The 17677-nt window shown below is 44.0% G+C and overlaps 1 protein-coding gene across 2 annotated transcripts; it reads left to right on the top strand.

The window, feature by feature from the left end:
• Positions 1-1799: 1799 nt before the first annotated feature.
• Positions 1800-17610, top strand: DOLPP1 (dolichyldiphosphatase 1). Of its 2 annotated transcripts, XM_033011971.2 has the most exons (8): positions 1800-1896; positions 9509-9609; positions 11259-11343; positions 11613-11712; positions 12573-12671; positions 14024-14152; positions 14918-15007; positions 15485-17610. In XM_033011971.2, the coding sequence occupies exons 1-8, from the start codon at positions 1821-1823 to the stop codon at positions 15519-15521; spliced, it is 717 nt and encodes a 238-aa protein (XP_032867862.1). In that variant the 5' UTR covers positions 1800-1820; the 3' UTR covers positions 15522-17610. The 2 variants fall into 2 exon arrangements, with proteins under 2 accessions (XP_032867862.1, XP_032867863.1); XM_033011972.2 differs by lacking the exon at positions 12573-12671 and having other exon boundaries at positions 1806-1896.
• Positions 17611-17677: the final 67 nt, after the last annotated feature.

Raw genomic sequence — 17677 nt, 5'->3', positions numbered from 1 at the left:
GCTGAAGGAACAGAGCAAAGGCTGCTCTGTGTATTGACACTTTCTTCTTATGTTCAGGAAGGAGTGGGTGAATATAGCAATGAAGCCCACAATTTTCAGTACTTGTCATGGTACATAGATCAAATGTAATCCACTCTGCCAGCACAACTCTATATTCAATAGCTTGGAAAGGAGGAGATTTATTTAACTCGAATAATGAAAGCAGTAAATCACTCATGCTACCTTGTAGCAGTCTTCTGCAATGAACTGAACTTCTACAGTAAATATTTGCTCTTTCTTTTCAAATAAGAAGAATTTAATGCTATTTTTCTTCTTGCAATAATGCCAGGAAAAGTATCAACTTTGAAGAGGCTGTTGAAATTAATTGGACATAGTCATAATTGCTATCTGAAAACAGATGTGTTACCACTGCAGGAAAAAGGAGCGTTCTCCCTGTTCTGATATCTTACTTCATGGTGAATGCGTTAAGGGACTGAAATCCTAGCCCATGTGCTTTACTGACATATAGAAATTAAAGGCAACCCCTTGCCAATGTTTATCACTTCCTGTGCTGCTCTTGAGTATTAATTTTTCTGTAAGTTTTATCTTCTAAAACTGAATTAACTTTGATGGCTTGGTCTGAAGGTGTATTTGCCTTCTACAAGCTTTTTTTGTGTAACACTGCTCATTTATCTCCCTTTTGAAATGCTGCAGTTTGTGTTCTGTTTTTTGCTCAGGCTCTCCTGGCAAGTAGTCTCTGGTCTCACATATGGGAACATTAATTTCAGTTTGGTCTTCAGAGTGGGTGTTTTCAGCGGCCAGAGGTATTCTGGGGGAAGAAAAAAGAAAAATACTGCCTGGACCAGGTGTTGCCTGGCCTTTGCAGTACCTTGTAAAGAATGTGCAGCGTATCAGCAGCAGCATCCTGCTTTCTCTTGAGAGTCTGGAAGGACTTTATTTCGTGCTTTGTTTTCACATGTCCATGTTCACAGAGGAGCTGCTGTTCCTTTAGAGAGCTATAAAGGAGATGTGGCTATGAAAATCCATCTTCTTCCTAATGTTATTAAAAAAAAAAAAGGCATTTTCAATTTTCAACAGAGTTTAGGCCTTATCAGTTAAACACTCCTGTGCAGGAGCAAGTAGAGATATTATGCTTCAGCTAGTGCAATAATCTTGTTACGTAGCAGTATCTGTAGCAATACCATTTATAAAATGATTCCCTTTTTAAAAGGCACATCTTTTCACCCTTGGAAATAGTGACGAGAGAGAAGGCTGCTTTGCTTTTACTTCACTGGCTGTGGGTCCAGGGGGTCCTCATTCCCTCTCCAGACCCCGCACCCTGCCCTCGGCGGCAGGAGCGCCCGTGGGGCGGCTGCAGGGAGAGGGTGAGGGGGTGAAGGGGAAACCCCCCCCCAGGGCCCGCGGCGGGCCGCAGCCGCCATTTTAACGCCCGAGGGGCCTCAAGCCCCTTCCCCAGCCCCCCGAACCAGCCACCCCAGCGCCGCCACCGATTGGCTCAGAGCTGGCGGCAACGGGAGCCGATGACTGGCTAATCTGCATCGCCCCGTTCGCCAATGACGGAGGGCAGCGAGGCCCGCCTTTCTTTCGATTGGCTTGCCCGCTACCTGCGTCCTCCTCCTATTGGCTATCGGCGGTACTCGGCTATTGGCTCTGCCGCTCCCCGGGTTGCATTTTTAATTGGGTCGCTGTGGGTTGGCCGGCGCCTCACCTGCCGCGCAGCGTCATTGGCCCGCCGTTCCCCGCTCCCCCGCCCATCGCTCGCACCGCCCCTAAAGCCCGTTCCGATTGGCCGTGGTGGCCCGGCCCGGTATCCGGGTAAGATGGCCGCAGTCGGAGAGTGCTCGCTCCCTGCTCCGTGGCGGCCGGTCTCCCTCACTCACGTCGAGTATCCCGCAGGTAAACGCTCCGTTTCGGACCCCCCCCCCCCCCCGCCTCTCGCTCGGCCTCCCCGGTGGCCGCCGCGCTCCGTTGCTGGGCGGGCCCCGCCCGCCGCTCCCACGGCTCCCCTCAGGGCCGGCCTGCCCGCTGCCAAATAGTGAGCCATTGAGCGGCCGGCCGGAGGCGGCGAGGCGCGCGTGCGCGCTGGGGGCGGTAGGACCCGCTGCTTGATTGTGAGCCGGCGGGGGGGGGGGTGGCGGTGTATGTGGAAAACTCAACGCTGCGCATGCGCCCTGGCGAGGCGCCCTGCCCCAGGGGCTGCCGAGCCCCAGGCGGAGAAGGGGCTTGGGGGGGGGGGGGGCTCTGTCCCGCCCCCGTGGGGCCCTGGGGATTGGCCTGCCCAGCCCTCCCTTGTCACTCTCCCCTCGCCACACCGCCGCCTCGCCCGCCCCCCCCCCCCCCCCGTAGCCCCCAGGCACGCCTGGCCATGTGCGGCATCCCCTGGGCCCTGAGGGTGCGGGTGTGCCCGCTCCCTACCTGCGCCAGCCCTCCGTGGCATGGCGGGGCCGCGTGTCCCCCTCCCTGCCCTGCTGCCGGGTGTCCGGGTTGATGCTGGAGGTCTCACTTGGTGTGTCAAGCTGGCCTTGGCGTGCCCTCCTGGCATCCACAGCCCTGAGGTGGGCTGTGGGAAAGGGCTGGAGGGTGACAGGCGCAGGGCTTCCTGTAGGTCAGTGCTTGGTGAGGTGGGTTTGGGCACAGTCTGTGGTGAAAAGCGATGGGTGCCAGTGTGCGGGATGGGCTGTTCCAGCTGGGGCGGTGCGGTGATCCAGCGGGGTCCTGTGCTGTGTCCCTGTGGCACTGCGTGCCGGCAGCCTGGCTCACGCTGTGGTAGGATGAATCCCCGTGTGCAAGAGCAAATGGATCTGTGTTCAGAGAGTGGCTGTCTAAGTAGTGTCTCATTAGTAACTGTGGTCTGTAGGAGCTCCTCTTCAGGTGCTTTGTGCTGTGCTCTTTTTGGGTGAGATAGAAAAACTTTTTTTTTTTTTTTTTTTTTAAGCTGGTTGTTGTAATCAAAGGTAATAGAAAAATCAGGGTGTGACATGCTAGAGTGTAGGTATTGATAGTCTGGTCAAAATCTAAATTTTGTGTTAACGCTTTTTTCAATATTGCTAGTTCTCCTAGCAAGTCCCTAACTTGCCATAAAGTGTTGCTGTATGTCCTATTTCAATAGCTGGATTTTAGTTGCTGATAAAAGCTTCTCTCAGTAGTGCAATACCTAAAGCTTCTAAAGTGCTTAGGCATCCTCTGGGTTGAAAGTACCCATTTAGCCATAAGACTTGAAATGTGATCACACTGAAAAGGTCTGGTGCTGGAAATACATTATTTCTTGACCCCTGGCCCACCCCCCCAGTATGGCTGTTTTGTGGTTTTCTGTGATACTTTATGTGAAAGATTGGCATTTCTTCCACCCTGTATGATCTTTTGCCATCCCCCTTCTCAAATATATTAATGTGACAGTTTGGGGGAGACAGGGGAATAATCTTTCCAGTAGTACTGATATATTAATCTTTGTATGTTATCTCCTTAGCTGAACCTGGCAGTATACACAGAGCATCCTGCACTCTTATTTGTTGGATTGGTTTGGGAAATGAAGGTGGTTGAAATTACTGCACAAGGGTTATCTGTCAGATCTTAAAGAATGTGACATAATGCGATTATTTTCTTTCTGCATTGAGTGCTTTTATACAGGCAAATGGAGATGATTTTGTGGAGTGGGTAAATCACCACTGACATTAGGGTTATGTATTGAGGGGATAAACACTGTTTGTCTTAGATAAAGCATGTAACTAAAGAAGCCTATAAAGTGGAGGCAAAGGACTAAAACATTAAAACAGCTGGAGGTACAGAAATTTCTTAACTTTGGTCTAGAAAAATGGGTTGCAGTGGGGTGGTAGGTCTGATACTTTTACCCGGATTTAGGGAAAGTGCTCTAACTTTGTATAGAAAGCTGTTTACATTCTGTGTACAGCTTAAGTACAGGTCCATAAAGTTGCTAGATAATATATATTTATAAAATAGTGATGTTGGCAGTATGCTCAGCACAGTGGAGGTAATGTAGCCTTGTGCTGATGGAGAGGGGTCAGAATGAGAAATAGATCCTGCTTTTACCAACATAAATTATTAAGCTGTCTTGGCATGTCATACACTGTTGTGTGGCAGACATTGTCTTTTGCTCTTGGCTGATCCTGGAGGCTGCTGGCCTGGAGTGCAGCGTGCTGAACCACTGTGGCAACTGGCTCTTAAAATCTCATGTCTTTAAAGACTTCCAGTACAGAACTGCTGTCATTCCAGCTCTCATCTGCCAGGAATGATGGTCCTTCTCACTGTGACCGGGTGAAAAGCAGTCACTGCTGATTTCTGTCTGGCAGATGAAGCCTGTTCTTGGGCTTCTGCTTGTAATTGTGAAAGGGCAAAGTGTTTCCAGGACGGTGCTCATCTTCCCTGTCTTTATCTAATGTTTCCTTATCAGTAGTGATAGAGTGCAGAACTCCAAACACCCATCCTTACTGCTTGTGTGGCTCCTCAGTTCTCCAGGGCTTTCTGCAATGTCAACTTTGAGCAAGATCAAATGAGAAACAGCGGATGAATGCTGTGGTACTCAACTACAAACTGGTCTGAGTAATGGGATCTTGAAGAGCTAACTGAAATACTACTCATAGTAAATGTCAAGATCAAACACAGGGAGAAGAAACCAATAATGGCAGTGTTACTTGACAGTGTGTTAAAGCGTGCTGCTGAAGAGGACGGTTTTTAAAAATATTGTTCTGATACTGCTTTCAGAAATGTTTGGTCCTGGAGCTTTTCATATCAACAGCTGTACTTTGGTGGGACCAAGGAATGATCTGGCACAGTGTCAGGTTGCTGGCAAGTAGGCAGGAATAATCCTTCTTCTGTATGTCTTTCCAGTAATCAGCTGGTGATTGCGTCAGGATTGTTAAGTCCTTTGGAGGATATATAAAATCTATACTCTGGATATGTCTAATTGCTCTTTCAACCCATTTCGACTTTGGATCTCACAGTATCCTTGGCACTGAGCTTAGTAACTTAATGTGGTTGTTGTTTTCTGGTTTTAAGTCCACTGCTCAGTAATTTCATCACTCATGTTCAGTGAGAGATAACAAATGTTTGCTGTCCTAACATTCATGACTACAGAACTGGTGTATCTGTTTCCCTTTTTCAGCTGAAAATCCAAGTTTTTTGGTATTATCTGAATGGCTGCTGTTGCATACTTGTTATCTTTGTCCCCTATTTGCCTTTCTGTGTTTACTATCCCTTTTTAGATGGTGACACCAGAATTGCATAGTAAATTTTTGTAGTGCTGTAACAGTAACTTTTGTTTTGCTCTTAAAAACATACTTCTTGCCTTTTTGCCTGCTGCAGAGCACTGGACACTACTCTGAAGGTATTGGCTCACACTAAGCCTGAGGGTTTTTATTCGATAACAACTAAACTAAATCCTGTCATGTTGTGTGTATAATTAGGGTTGTTTTTTCCCGTATGCAGTGCTTTGCATGGGATGACTTTGTGTTGCAGACTTAAAACTCATCTTCAGGGACTTCCTGTCTGTAGGGTGAGTTTCACTGGAGAAACATTGAGTTCCAGGTTTGTTTGGGTTTTTTATTATTATTTGGAGAAAAGAAAAAAAACTTCCTCTGCAGTGCAGCTGGGGTTCTTAAAGCTCTGGGACTTTTTGGACCTCCTCACATTAGACAAATTCTTTAAGGAAAGGAACCTGGCGTGCCAAACCCTTTCTCTGGAGAATGACAGGGAATCTTCCTGTTTTCTCAGTTGTGAAGGGTGTTCACTACACTCAGGCAGAGTTGGAGAGGCAAGCGTGCAGAATCAACTCATTGGAGCAAAGGTGCATCGGAGCAAAGGTGCTGGTGCTGTGTATGTACTTTGGCTTAGCAGTTCTTGTTGCTATTCAGTATCAGCACGTGTTGCTCCCATAGGAATGTTTGTTCTGATAACCCTTGCTGTGATTTCTGTTTAGGGTGGTAGCTCGCCAGTCAGGGCTCATTTTGTAGCTAAGTAATATCTTTTGAAAGAAGCAGATACCACTCAGTTGTTTGGCTTCTTTAATGAGGGGTTTTACATTTAATCTTCCTGCAGGAATTTCATGTCTGATATGTGCCTTTTATGCCATAATGTAAAGCCTCTTGAAGATATTTTTACTGTTCCGCAGTTTGTGGTATCAGCATATGCGCAAGTAGGGGAAATGATGATCCGTCATGAATATTTACTGGTGTAAATGCCTGTGACACACATACACTGCATGTTGTCTGTGCAACTTGCACTCATGCGTTTAGTCAAGAATATATGACCAGCAGCAGTGCCACAAATAGATGCTTCAATAGGAAGCGGTGGTGGTGGTAAAGCTAGATCTTGTGGTAGGATGTGGTTAGTCTGCTGTTGATTCACATTTTTTACATTATATACAGGTTAAGCTAATGTGGTAAAGCTTGGATGTTTCCACGGAAAGAATGCTGGGTAAAATGTTGAATTGGAGCAGAAGTAGATGCTGAATGAAGGCTAAAAAAAAAATAGTGTGCTTCTGAGCTATGTATAGTGTTTCACCTATTTATCTCTTGGGTGCCTAAAAATGAGGTAGTTGAATTCTTTATTTTTGCTTCTTGAGCCCCAAATGATGTCCAGGGAAGGCTGGACTTCAAAAAAGCAGAACTTAAAACAAAACAAAAACCAAGCTATATATTAAATAGATTCTGCTTTTGCATTTTTTCCAGAGGTTTTGTCCCTGTTTTTACTAGTTGGAGGAATTGCTTTAAAATTCCCAAGTTTACTAAAATGAAGAAAAAATAATTTTTATAAAAAGGTAGGGGGTGGACCTGCTTGCTAGATCTGACTGGACTTCAAACTGTCGGCTCTCCTGCAAGTCCTCTTTCTCTGGGAATAAGTCTCTGAGCGCACTGGAGCGTGAGAATAGATAGGAGTGACACAAGTAATCACGCTCTGAGGCCCCAGGAGTGCTGTGCGGTGATCAGCACTGGCCTTTCTCTCCGAGCTTGCTTTACCTTCTTCACTGGGGATTTCCAATCAATTCGGGGCTGGTTTAGTTAGCTCAGCTCTGTCCTGAACCTCTAATCTAGCGAGTATGTTTCTGATGGCGTTAGTGAGTTCCTGGTGTAGCTCCCAGGGCATAGCGAAAGCGCTGCCTTCAGTTAGTGCGCAGCTATTTATTTGCCGCCTCCCCTACAAAAAGTGGCTTCCAAATGTGATTTGGTTTGGTTGCTGTTAGCCACATTAATATGAAATATTATTAATGCTATCTCTGTTCTATTTTAAATGGACAGTTTAAATGTTTGGGGAGCTATTATGTTAAGATTGTTTGAGTAAAGGACTTGGTACTCTGCCTACAGGCAGCATCTGGGCGCGATGGTTTCTTGTTCTCCGCTTCAGTTTCAAGTGTGGGTTGTGTGCCAGTGAAGCCTGCATGTCTCAATTTATTGGGTATGTTACCAGATAACATAATGGAGGATCTTGAGTTTGGTACTGCTGATGCTATTTGAATTAAGAGACTACTTAAGTATTCTTCCACCATCTGCACAAGAAATAGAACCCCCCTGAGAAGATAAATAATCTGGTTTGGATTCTACTTGACAAAATTACGGCATTTAGTCTTGAAGTGCTAAACCTTTATGTACCATGCATTAAGAGAGTGAATGGTCTGAAACATGGTGATTCCTCGATGATGAGCTATCTTCAGTTGGTAACACTGGAATTGAGACTATTGGAAAGTATTCCTAAGGCTTTCGGGGTAGGTTTGATTATCTGATGGCTTGTCTTATGAATTCCCTCATCATTTACGATGGGATTCATTTTGTTGAGAGTGTGTGATTTATGTAAAACCATAAGGGGCTTGATTTTTCTATTGCCAGGTAACTGATATTGTCACTTACATCCACTTTGCATTACCATAATAAATTGCCATTCTGCTTTGGGAGCATTTGGAACCTACCTGATGCAAAACAAACTTGCCATATGGTGCAAGAAAAGTTTCAAATTCAGTGTCTTCTAACACTTTCCAGGTTAAAACCAAAATAGAACCTAACTTCAGTGAAAACCTCAGTATTCTTGGGGTTTTTTTCCTCCAAATCTTCCTAATTTCACTGGTTTTGCAAACTAAAATTCCTGCAAGTAATACTTGCTGATGATGTTGCTGGATCTCAAATCTAACCCAGTCTGGAATTCAAGAGGCATCTGTGCACTGCACCTGATGTAATCACAACTGTGTGGCAATAACATCAGCATCTTGAACTTTGTAGCAGTGCAATAACATTTTTTTTTTTTTTTATCAGTTCCAGTATTCAAAGGCTGAGGTTAAAGTCCGTTTTGCCAAGTGCTGTTTTAAAATGTGGGTGCGTGGGCTGGGGAGGCTCAGTATCTTGCAGTGGAATTGATCTAGGAATGAGTCCAATGCTCAGCCTTGCAGAGGCATCCTGTTTCCTTTTGAGAGGAGGGAGGAAGGATAAATTTATGTGGAGGCTGATCCTTTTGTTTTCAGTGATAGGATGGAGAAGATCTAGTCTCTGAGAACCAATATAGAAAGTACTGTGCCTCTTAAGTTGTTCACTGAGTTCATACTGCATTTTTGCAGTAACTACTGTTTTTAAAGGTTCTCTGGTAGGTAGTTCTTGCTCTCCTGATGTGAATTGCTGGTCTTGGAGCAAAATTAATCTGGTAATACTGTGTTTCCTCAATTTATGCTGACGTCTTCTCTCCAAATACTTTTGTATGTGTCCTTTTTCAGGAAACAGAGGCAAGAGAAACTTAGATCAAAATACAGAGCTGTTCTTTATTGTCGTTTGCCTGTTTCTGTGTCTGTGATAGTTCAGGATAAAGGTTTTGAGATACCTTATGACCTCTTGTGAGGTCCCGTTGCTGCTTCCCGATTCTCCCTGGGGGATAACTAGACTGTTAGCTACTTGGGGTGGAGGCTCAAAGTCACTTCTGTGTGATACAAGTGGGTTATTGGTTAAAAAGCAGTCTTCGCTTTTTCCCTTTATCTCCTGCTGTGTTTAGCTGTTTATTTTCTCCCCATTTTGCTAATGCTAGTGTTCATGCAGACACATGGTGAGACAGATTAGGGAGTTGATCCAGCTGAAAACTAACTCATTTTAGTATAGGAGTGGGAAAAGATATGTTTGGAGAGTGTTTGCTGGTAATTGCTGGCACAGGGAGGCAGTATGAATGAGGGGGAGGGAAAGACACTGCCTCTCTTGCAGGAGCCTGTGCTTATGTTGGATTAAAGTGATTCTGGGCCCACACCCATGGTCATTGTTGTAAATTGGCTGGCAGTAATCTCTGCTGAATGATGCCAAACTCCTCTCATCCCTGCTTTTGAACCTGCATGTAAGGACTGCTGTCTTCCTTGCCTTGGCTTCTCTTGGGCTGGAGCAGCAACACTCAGTCTGCAAAATGGAGACTTGCTGCAGTGCTGGGTTTGCCCCTCTGCTCTCACTGATTCAGGGCACCAACTGACCCATGCTCTGGTGGCAGGCAAGTACCTGTAGAGTTCAAACTGATTTATTTCTCTTGTTTGTTTCCCTAGGTGATTTCTCTGGTCAGCTTTTAGCTTATTTGAGTCTTGGTCCAATATTCATTATTGTTGGCTTTGTAACACTCATCATATTCAAGAGAGAGCTTCACACGGTGAGTCCTTCTCTCCCTTCTCAGCTTCTCCTTATGACAAAAGTCTTTTCCTTTGTCACCCAGTGCTCCTGTATTCACACTTCTTTTTCTCCCTTTAAAGAGCAAGCTTAGGTGAGGTGATCTTCCTGTCAAAGAACAGCAGGAGGCACTTATCACCTGTACCAAGTTAAGACTGCTTAGCCTTTGGTGACTTTTCTGTTACTCTGTGGTATGTTTTGGGCATTATCTGTCCAAAAACATCAGGGGAGATGTCTGATGAACTAAAGAATGCTGTTGCAAAGTGGGAACACTCCCAAGATCCAGTAGGATCATAGCACTAATAGGTTCCTGCAAGATGGGCAGCATATGCAGGAGATGGTGTCTGTAACTCAGTAGGATGTGCTTTCTTTGAACTACTGTGGCAGGAAAGGGGTTACAAAATAAAACCTACGGATTCCCGAGGGAGTGGATTTGTCTGTAAGGGCTGCTTCCCATCTGTGAATCAAATACCAGGGACAGAAGATAGTTGCTTCTGTCCAAATGATTAACAAGGGACTTTTTTTGTCATAATGCTTTCTGTCTGCTCTGACAGGTAGTTGGAATCAGTGTCATGGATAAATTCCCTTTAGGAGGTATAAACCTCTTGTAACACTTGCCCTCAGTAAACAGATAAAATAGGGGCCAGTGAAAGGATTTTGGCAGCAGATTTTTCATATAGAGCTGTGGTGTCATGGGAACCAATGGCTCAAGGGACCTGGGAATTGGACTTGTAGGTTATTAAGCTGATGCTAGCTAGGAGAGGCAGATGTTAAGTTTTGGGAACCAAAAGGTTTCTTGTTGACCTAAAAGAGAATAAGCTAGAGTAACTGTTGCACGAATTAATAGGGTTTTTTGAATACAGCGGCTTGTTGAGTGTTGGTAATGAGACAAGTGTTGAGGTTGATTCCCAGTTCTTTATGTGGGGAGTCACCACTGAGATGGAGATGCTAGCTGGCTTGCAGCAGCCTGACCCATAGCTCAGGACATAGAGTGAAAAAATTGCTTCATCATCTGGAATGGGACTGAGAGTTAAGGAGGCAGAGTATCATCACCAGCTGGGAATTTGATCACAGGAGCAGAACTAATTTAGGGAAGGTGTATGGACTATGGAATTAAAGAGTAAAAATAAATGCTGCCATTCTGGCTCAGTTCAGAATGTTACTTCATTTTAAACTGAGGACAGTGACATCAAGATGAAAATATTCATAGAGGGAAAAGCCAGAAAGCTTAAAAAGTCACCTTTTTAAAGCTATTTTCCCACATAACAGTGTGTGCACTCCCCCTGTTGGTTGTCAGGGAAAGACAATCCCTTAAAACCTGCCCTGTTACAAGAAGTCACTTTCTACACTAGCTGGTAGAAGTATGTTAACAGAATTACTAGATAGTGTAATTTTTGTCTCTTTGTGTATCATCTGCTGAAAAGCTGCATATACACAGTGTGTTGCCAAATATGCAAAGTGGGCTGAAAAAGAAATGCTTTTCTTAGGTAGAGAATTTGAAGTCACTGGTTTTAACTCTAGTAGTCAAAAAAGAAAATTAGAAACATATGGTTTGGAGTTTTGTCAACAGAGAGAGCCTGGTAAGTAGATAGATCATTTAGATAGGGTGACACAGTTGTCTTGCCTTTACAGATCTCTTTCTTGGGAGGGCTGGCATTCAACGAGGGAGTGAACTGGTTAATAAAAAATGTAATCCGGGAGCCTCGGCCCTGCGAAGGTATGGTATGGCCCACTGCTGTCGTGGTGTTGGTTGAGTTTTGAGTGGAATGCTAACTGGGGGTGGGTTAGAGGGTATTTTCCCCTTTGCCTCATGTTGGCTTTGGATGTTTGGGTGTAAGAAGGCTGGCAGAGCCACCTGAGTAGAGATGTGTCCTGTGATCTCATGTGCACATACTTCAGCAGGGTGGTGTGGCTTCACATCTGGAGCATTCCAGCTGCTATGTACAGAGTAGACCTTGACCATACTTTTTCTTCTTCTCTTCCCAGAAGCCCATTCAACAGTGACCACAAAATATGGGATGCCGTCCAGCCACTCCCAGTTCATGTGGTTTTTCTCTGTTTATTCCTTTCTGTTCCTTTATTTAAGGTAAAAATTCAGTGTTAGGTTTTGGCTGTTAATATGTTGAAACACCTGAGCTAGATGGCTCCCTTGCTGTGTGCCACTTCAGTGATGGAATTAAATCTGAGGAATTGTACAATTTACTGTGGCTAGAGTGGATGAAGCATGTCTATCTCAATCTGAGTGTAGGACTGTAGTTGCCACTGCTGAAAACTGAAGGGTATGGGTGGTTCTTCTATGCCTATCTGGGTACAGGTCTCCTGATTTGCTTTTTTCTAAGCTGTGATGATCCACCAGTGTAAGGGAAGACGAGGAGGGGGGGGAGGAACAGGGAGGAGGAAAGAAGAGCTGCTTTCTCATGTGTCTACTCAGTTTTGTCAGTGGGGTTGTCTGCAATCTTTTAGATAATACCTGTTGCCCACTTGCATGACATTTTAGTTCATCTCCCTTACCAGGTACTGGTTTTACATGCTGTGCTATGCTTTTCTGAAATTCTTGCTGGGGCATGGCTCTGTCTTGTGGCTCCATGTGTGGAGGAAGACAAAACTCACAGTTCCTCCTAGCTTTGTGGACGATGGAGGGACTCTGACATCTTGGCTCCCTGTTGCATATGTTCAGCATGTGCCTTTCACATCAGTTGCAGTAATGGTGAGCATTCTGCCTTCCATCACAGCAATCCCTGTTAACAGTTGGAGAGAAAGAGAGAAGTGTGGATTTCTGGCTTCTCTTTAACTGCTGCCAGGGGGACAGATTGCTGCTGGGATGGTATTGAGCTGCCCATGACCCCAGTGGAGTAGAGCTTTCCTAGGGTTTCAGAGCTAGTAAGAACAGAAATAAGGACTGCTCAGCTCCCTGCCACTGTGCTAATGGCTCTCCATCTCTTTCAGAATGCACCAAACAAACAATGCGAGGTTTCTGGATTTACTATGGCGACATGTGCTGTCCATCTGCCTCGTCGCAGTGGCTTTGCTAGTCTCATATAGTAGGTATGGAGCAATCGTTTGTCTTATGCTCTCATACAGTCCTGTGGCCTTTAACAGCCAGCAGACCTGTCATTCCTTATCCTGCATTTCTAATGTAATTCTCGATGACTGCGTTGTACAAATCGGAGCTTTGCGGAAGCTGCTGTGTTGCCATGAGACCCTTCAAATAAGCAAGGGTGCTACATGTGTGGTGCTTCACAGGAACATTTATAAAACCCAGGTTCAGCTGAGCTTCTACCAATTCCCCATTGGCTCCATTGCCATGCTCTAGCCTTACTGCCTCGCCCTCTTTCCAGTACTAATCATGAAAGCATTGCACCATGCCTTGGCACACCAGTATCTGCAGCATGTGGATTGCTACAATTGATCAGTCTGATTGTTTTGCTTGAGCATTAGTTAACAAAACCACTTACAGACATTTGACTTGCAAGATTTAGTTGTATTAAGATGAATAAAAAAAAATGAAACTTTGATAATGATTTTTTTTTCCCCTTTAGTAGATTAAAAAATATATATATATATGCACACATATAAAATGAGCTCCACTAATTGGAAATCAGACAAATTCAGGCTAGAAATAAGGCCATGTTTTCCACAGGAAAGTAATTACCTGTTGGCACAGTTGACTGTACACTAACTAGAGCTGACTCCTTATTACTGGTTATTTTTTAAATTATGATAGGATAATTTCATGAGAGATATATGGTCTAATTCAGATAAAAATTAATTTGAGGAAATCCAGTGGCCTGTGCTAGGCAAAGGGTCAGATAAGATGATCTTAATGGCTTTATGATATATGAGTGAAAAGAATTTTGAATGTGACTCATGTAGCTTGTGTGCACGGATAACTTAACAGACCTTTAATACAGCTTTGTAAATGGCTGCAGTCACAGTAAGCACGCTGGGGTAGGGCAGCCTGCATGCTGTCACATTTGAGAGCAGCAAAATCGTAACAAAAATGCTGTCTCTGTTCTTAAAAGCCTTTAAGCCCCAGCTTTGGTGGCTAGGAGGGGACTTGCCCTCATACTGTCTTTGGAGAAGTCTCTTGTTGGAACTAACAGTAATAGTTCCTCAGCTAATGCAAAGATATATGAAGAAGAATGTGGAGGGTTATTGAGTTAAGCTCAAACTAGAAGGTCTCTAAGCTGAAACTGCTGTAGCAGGGAAGACAGTTTTTCCCCACTTTTTTTTTTTTTTTTTTTGCCAGCTTTTTAATGAAGAAAGCGAGATATCTACTTTTAACATCTGGAGAATAACTCGCTCAGAACATCTGAGGGTCCAGTGAAACATCAGCCTTTGAATCATGCCTTCTCTTGTTTGAAAGCCTGTCTGGTGACTCTTCTCTTCTACTGCAGGGTTTATTTGCTTTACCACACCTGGAGCCAAGTCCTATATGGAGGTGTGGCGGGAAGCATTATGGCCATAGCCTGGTTTGCCTTCACACAAGAGATATTAACTCCTCTCTTCCCAAGGATAGCTGCATGGTAAGTCGTCTTATTCTGTGGAGTCTGCATTCAGGGGATTGCTGTTTTGCTTGTTAAATGAGTCCCATGCAATGAGCTGGTAACTTAGGAGTAGTACAATTACCTGGCAAAAGAAAATTTTCCTAATCGTTCGGTGTAAAAATTGTACCTTGCATCTGAAGCAAAACAAACGTAAAGATACTTTAGTCTCTAAAACTTCAGTTGTGGCTGCGTAAGCCTTGACTGTAAACAGGCTGCTCAAACTTCCATGAACCCCTAAGTTACAGATGTTAGGAATGAAAATTCCTGGGTTCTCTTCCAGCTTTGCATACTGACTGTTGTGTAACCTACTTGTTCCTCCATGTTTTCTCGTGTCTGTGTATTCAAAGGATCATACATCCATGCTTGATATGGGTGGGAGGCAGAGGAACTTTAAGCAACTGTTATGTTTGTTAAGCCCTACTGAAGTCGTGAGGTGTGGCAGAGTGCTGGAGAAGCTTTTGGAGCAGAACAGACCTTTCTTAATGAATGTCTAATGAGCTAGTAAAATTGCAAAGCCATTTAAATATAATATAGTCTGGAAACATAGTAGAAGGAAGGAAAAAAGAAGACCTTTTTTCATTAAATTTAACAAGGAGTCCTTTTTCCAGCCTGAAGGGTGATAGAACAATAATGTTAAATCTGGAGCAGTTTTTATGCTTTTTTTTTTTTTTTTTTTTTTTTAATCATAATTGTGATGGAGAAGTCTAACTGTTTCGCCCTTTCTACCACCTTGTCCATTTCCAGGCCAATTTCAGAGTTCTTTTTAATCCGAGATACCAGCCTCATTCCTAACATCCTGTGGTTTGAATACACAGTCACCAGAGCAGAGGCAAGGTAAGTTTTATTGGGGGGTGGGGGAGCTGTAGCTGGTTTGACTTGTCAGATGTAGTTATTAATTTATTTTCAAATATGTAGAATATGTGGGTAGAATAGTGCAGAGTAAAGAAGTACCAACTTGTGGGTTAACTACTGTGTCTGGAAGGTGAGTCTGTTGGGAAGTGTGAGATTAGAGAATGTTTCATTTAAATGGTATTTTGGCTCCCTAGCCCAAGTGTTTTGCAAGCAGTTGTTTATAGTCTTACATCCACATGTGAGTTTATGCACACTTCAGACATGGTGGATGTTCTCAGGCTGTAAAGAGCAGGAAGGGCTGATCTCCCTGTGGAGTATGGTGGGGGGCAGCTTTCTTTTTGTGTGGAGCTAAGTGAGCCTTGCTTTAATCCTCCTATCTTTTGCCCCTGGTTTGCCACAGAGCCCTGCGATAGGCTTGGGGCCCCCTCTCTCAGCCTGCCCTCTGTGTTGCCGTTGCAGAAACAGACAGCGCAAGCTGGGTACGAAGCTCCAGTGACTCGAAGTGTGGGGACCAGAGTGCACGTTTTAACAGAGACAGACAAGAGCAGAGACCTGGGAGCAGCAAGGAGCCTTTTAACAGACGGACCAAAGGAACAGGCAGGGACCATACCCAAAACCTGAAAGCCTTTGCTCTGCTTTAGCAGCTAGCTGGATGCTCCCTGATGCATGTGGGACCGTGCAGGAGTAGAAACTCATTTTCAACACAGATGCACATTGCCGGTTGGAATGTACCATCATGTCTACGTCAGGGGAGGGGGGAGAAAATGCCTGGTGTCATGTTCGGGGGAGGGAAAACCAAAAATGAATCCTTTCTGTGACTTTTTTTTTTTTTTTTCAGCATGAAATATACACACTATTTATTTATTTTTTTAAATGGAACTATTGTTTTTGGGGTGGGTGAGGCATTGACTGTGTGTTTTTGTTTTTGCTTTTTGTTTGGGTTTTTCTTTTTGGAAGAAGATGACAAAACTAATCTCAAGTTGATCATGCTTAATTAGGGCTTTTAATTTTTAAAAACTTCTTAGGAGGGAGGGCAACTAGGATGGGGTGACCAAGGCAGAAGGGAGTCTTTCTGTCCTTTCTGCAGCAAGTTTGGGGATTAAAATCAATTCCAGCTGCATTTTGTACAGATAGAAAGGAAGACTAAAGATCTGATTTTTTAACACTAGTGATGGTTCTGCAGGGAAGCCTGCATGGATACCATTAAGGGGAGTGTTGTGTAAAACAAAGGAAAAACTGAAATATACTATTATTTTTTTCTCACTGCTGCTCCTGTTGTGTAATTAGCAAGAGTGTCTTTCTCAGAATCTCTTCTAGGTGGCAAGATTGTCATACATATCTCACGTTTATTCCATCTCTTCCTTTATACTTTTATTACCTCAGGGTTGCTGTGATCTGTACAGCTTCTGTTGTTGTACTGAGTGTGCTACCGATGGCACTAGAAAGCCCATTGGTTATAAGCAGTGCTGTGCTCCAGTAAGAGTCAGCCCAAAGCCTTACAAAATTCAGTTGCTAGTCTCTGTCTTAAGCACTGGATTTTTATTTTTTTTTTTTCTGTTAAAGTTTAAGGGAGGGGTTTTTAAGAATGAACAAATTGACAACCATAACTGACTAACAAGGCGAATGACTAATAACTAGCTCAGCTACCATCTGAATTGTTGCTTGAAGAGTCCTGTTAGAATCTGTGAACTCAAGCAGTGAGCTTGTCCTAGCAGAGACTCCTACCCAGTTATTACAGTGGCTTGGTTGGAGTTATGCAGTAGTAACCTTGAATGCTGAACTCCTACAAGCAAGTTTTGCTTTCTATCCTTCTTCCATTCTGATTCTTCGTTTGGCCAGTCAGCTCTCTGGATGCTGTGTCTCTGTGGGAGTGTGCCTGCCATCTGTGTGTGCTGGTGATGCCTACAACTTCTGTGATTCACGAGTTAACCTGGCAAGGGCTATACTCAAAGTGCTTCAGGGCTGTGCATGGACACTTTCTGTATTTCTAGTATATAATGCAGCAGTTCAAGTATAACTACAGAGAAGTATTTATTCAAAGCACAACTGACTTGAACTTTCACAGATAAAGGACAGCTTCTGAACTGGCTCAAAGGTCATCGGTGTGCCTTCGATGCAGTCATGTGAGCAGAGGTAAAATGACTGTCACATCTCGGTCTTGCTGCCTGTTTTACTATCTCCACTTTAACCAGACTCCTGCATTATAAAGCTGCTTGAAGTGAGATGTATTTCTGTTCATCTTGATTATTTTTATTTTTTTAAGTTTTCATCTGTGCCTGTTGCCATAGGAGTTTGTGTGTTTGTATGAAGTGGGAGCTGCTGTAGAAACTGTTGGACAACCGGAGTGTTAACTGTAGAAAGCATTGATCCTGATCTAGGAGATCAGGAATGAAGGCTGTTTAAATTTCTGTGTTTAAGTAGCTATGGATAGCAAACTAACTGTTTTCCATTGTTACAGCAAATATTTTTTTTAAGAACTGTTTAGTATTTGCGTAACATGAGCAACCCTGTTATGCAAGGACCTGAGCACTGGATCTGCTTTGAAGATGCGTCAGAATAAAAAGGCATCTTGCAGCTTTCACAAGGACATTTGATCTGACTTAGAGTAGCTCTATTAAAATGAGACCGGACATCAGATAGGCCCCATGACAT

Source organism: Tyto alba, unplaced genomic scaffold, assembly GCF_018691265.1.
Source record: "Tyto alba isolate M040663 unplaced genomic scaffold, T.alba_DEE_v4.0 Super-Scaffold_11, whole genome shotgun sequence".
NCBI lineage: Eukaryota > Metazoa > Chordata > Aves > Strigiformes > Tytonidae > Tyto > Tyto alba.
The sequence above is the reverse complement of the archived record's forward strand: the minus strand, read 5'-3'. Positions and strand labels throughout refer to the sequence as shown.

Coding starts and splice junctions, on each gene's coding strand:
- DOLPP1 (XM_033011971.2), top strand. CDS start 1,821: ATGGCCGCAGTCGGAGAGTGCTCGCTCCCTGCTCCGTGGCGGCCGGTC. Junction 14,153..14,917: donor TTCCCAAGGATAGCTGCATG/GTAAGTCGTCTT, acceptor GTCCATTTCCAG/GCCAATTTCAGAGTTCTTTT. Junction 15,008..15,484: donor GTCACCAGAGCAGAGGCAAG/GTAAGTTTTATT, acceptor TTGCCGTTGCAG/AAACAGACAGCGCAAGCTGG.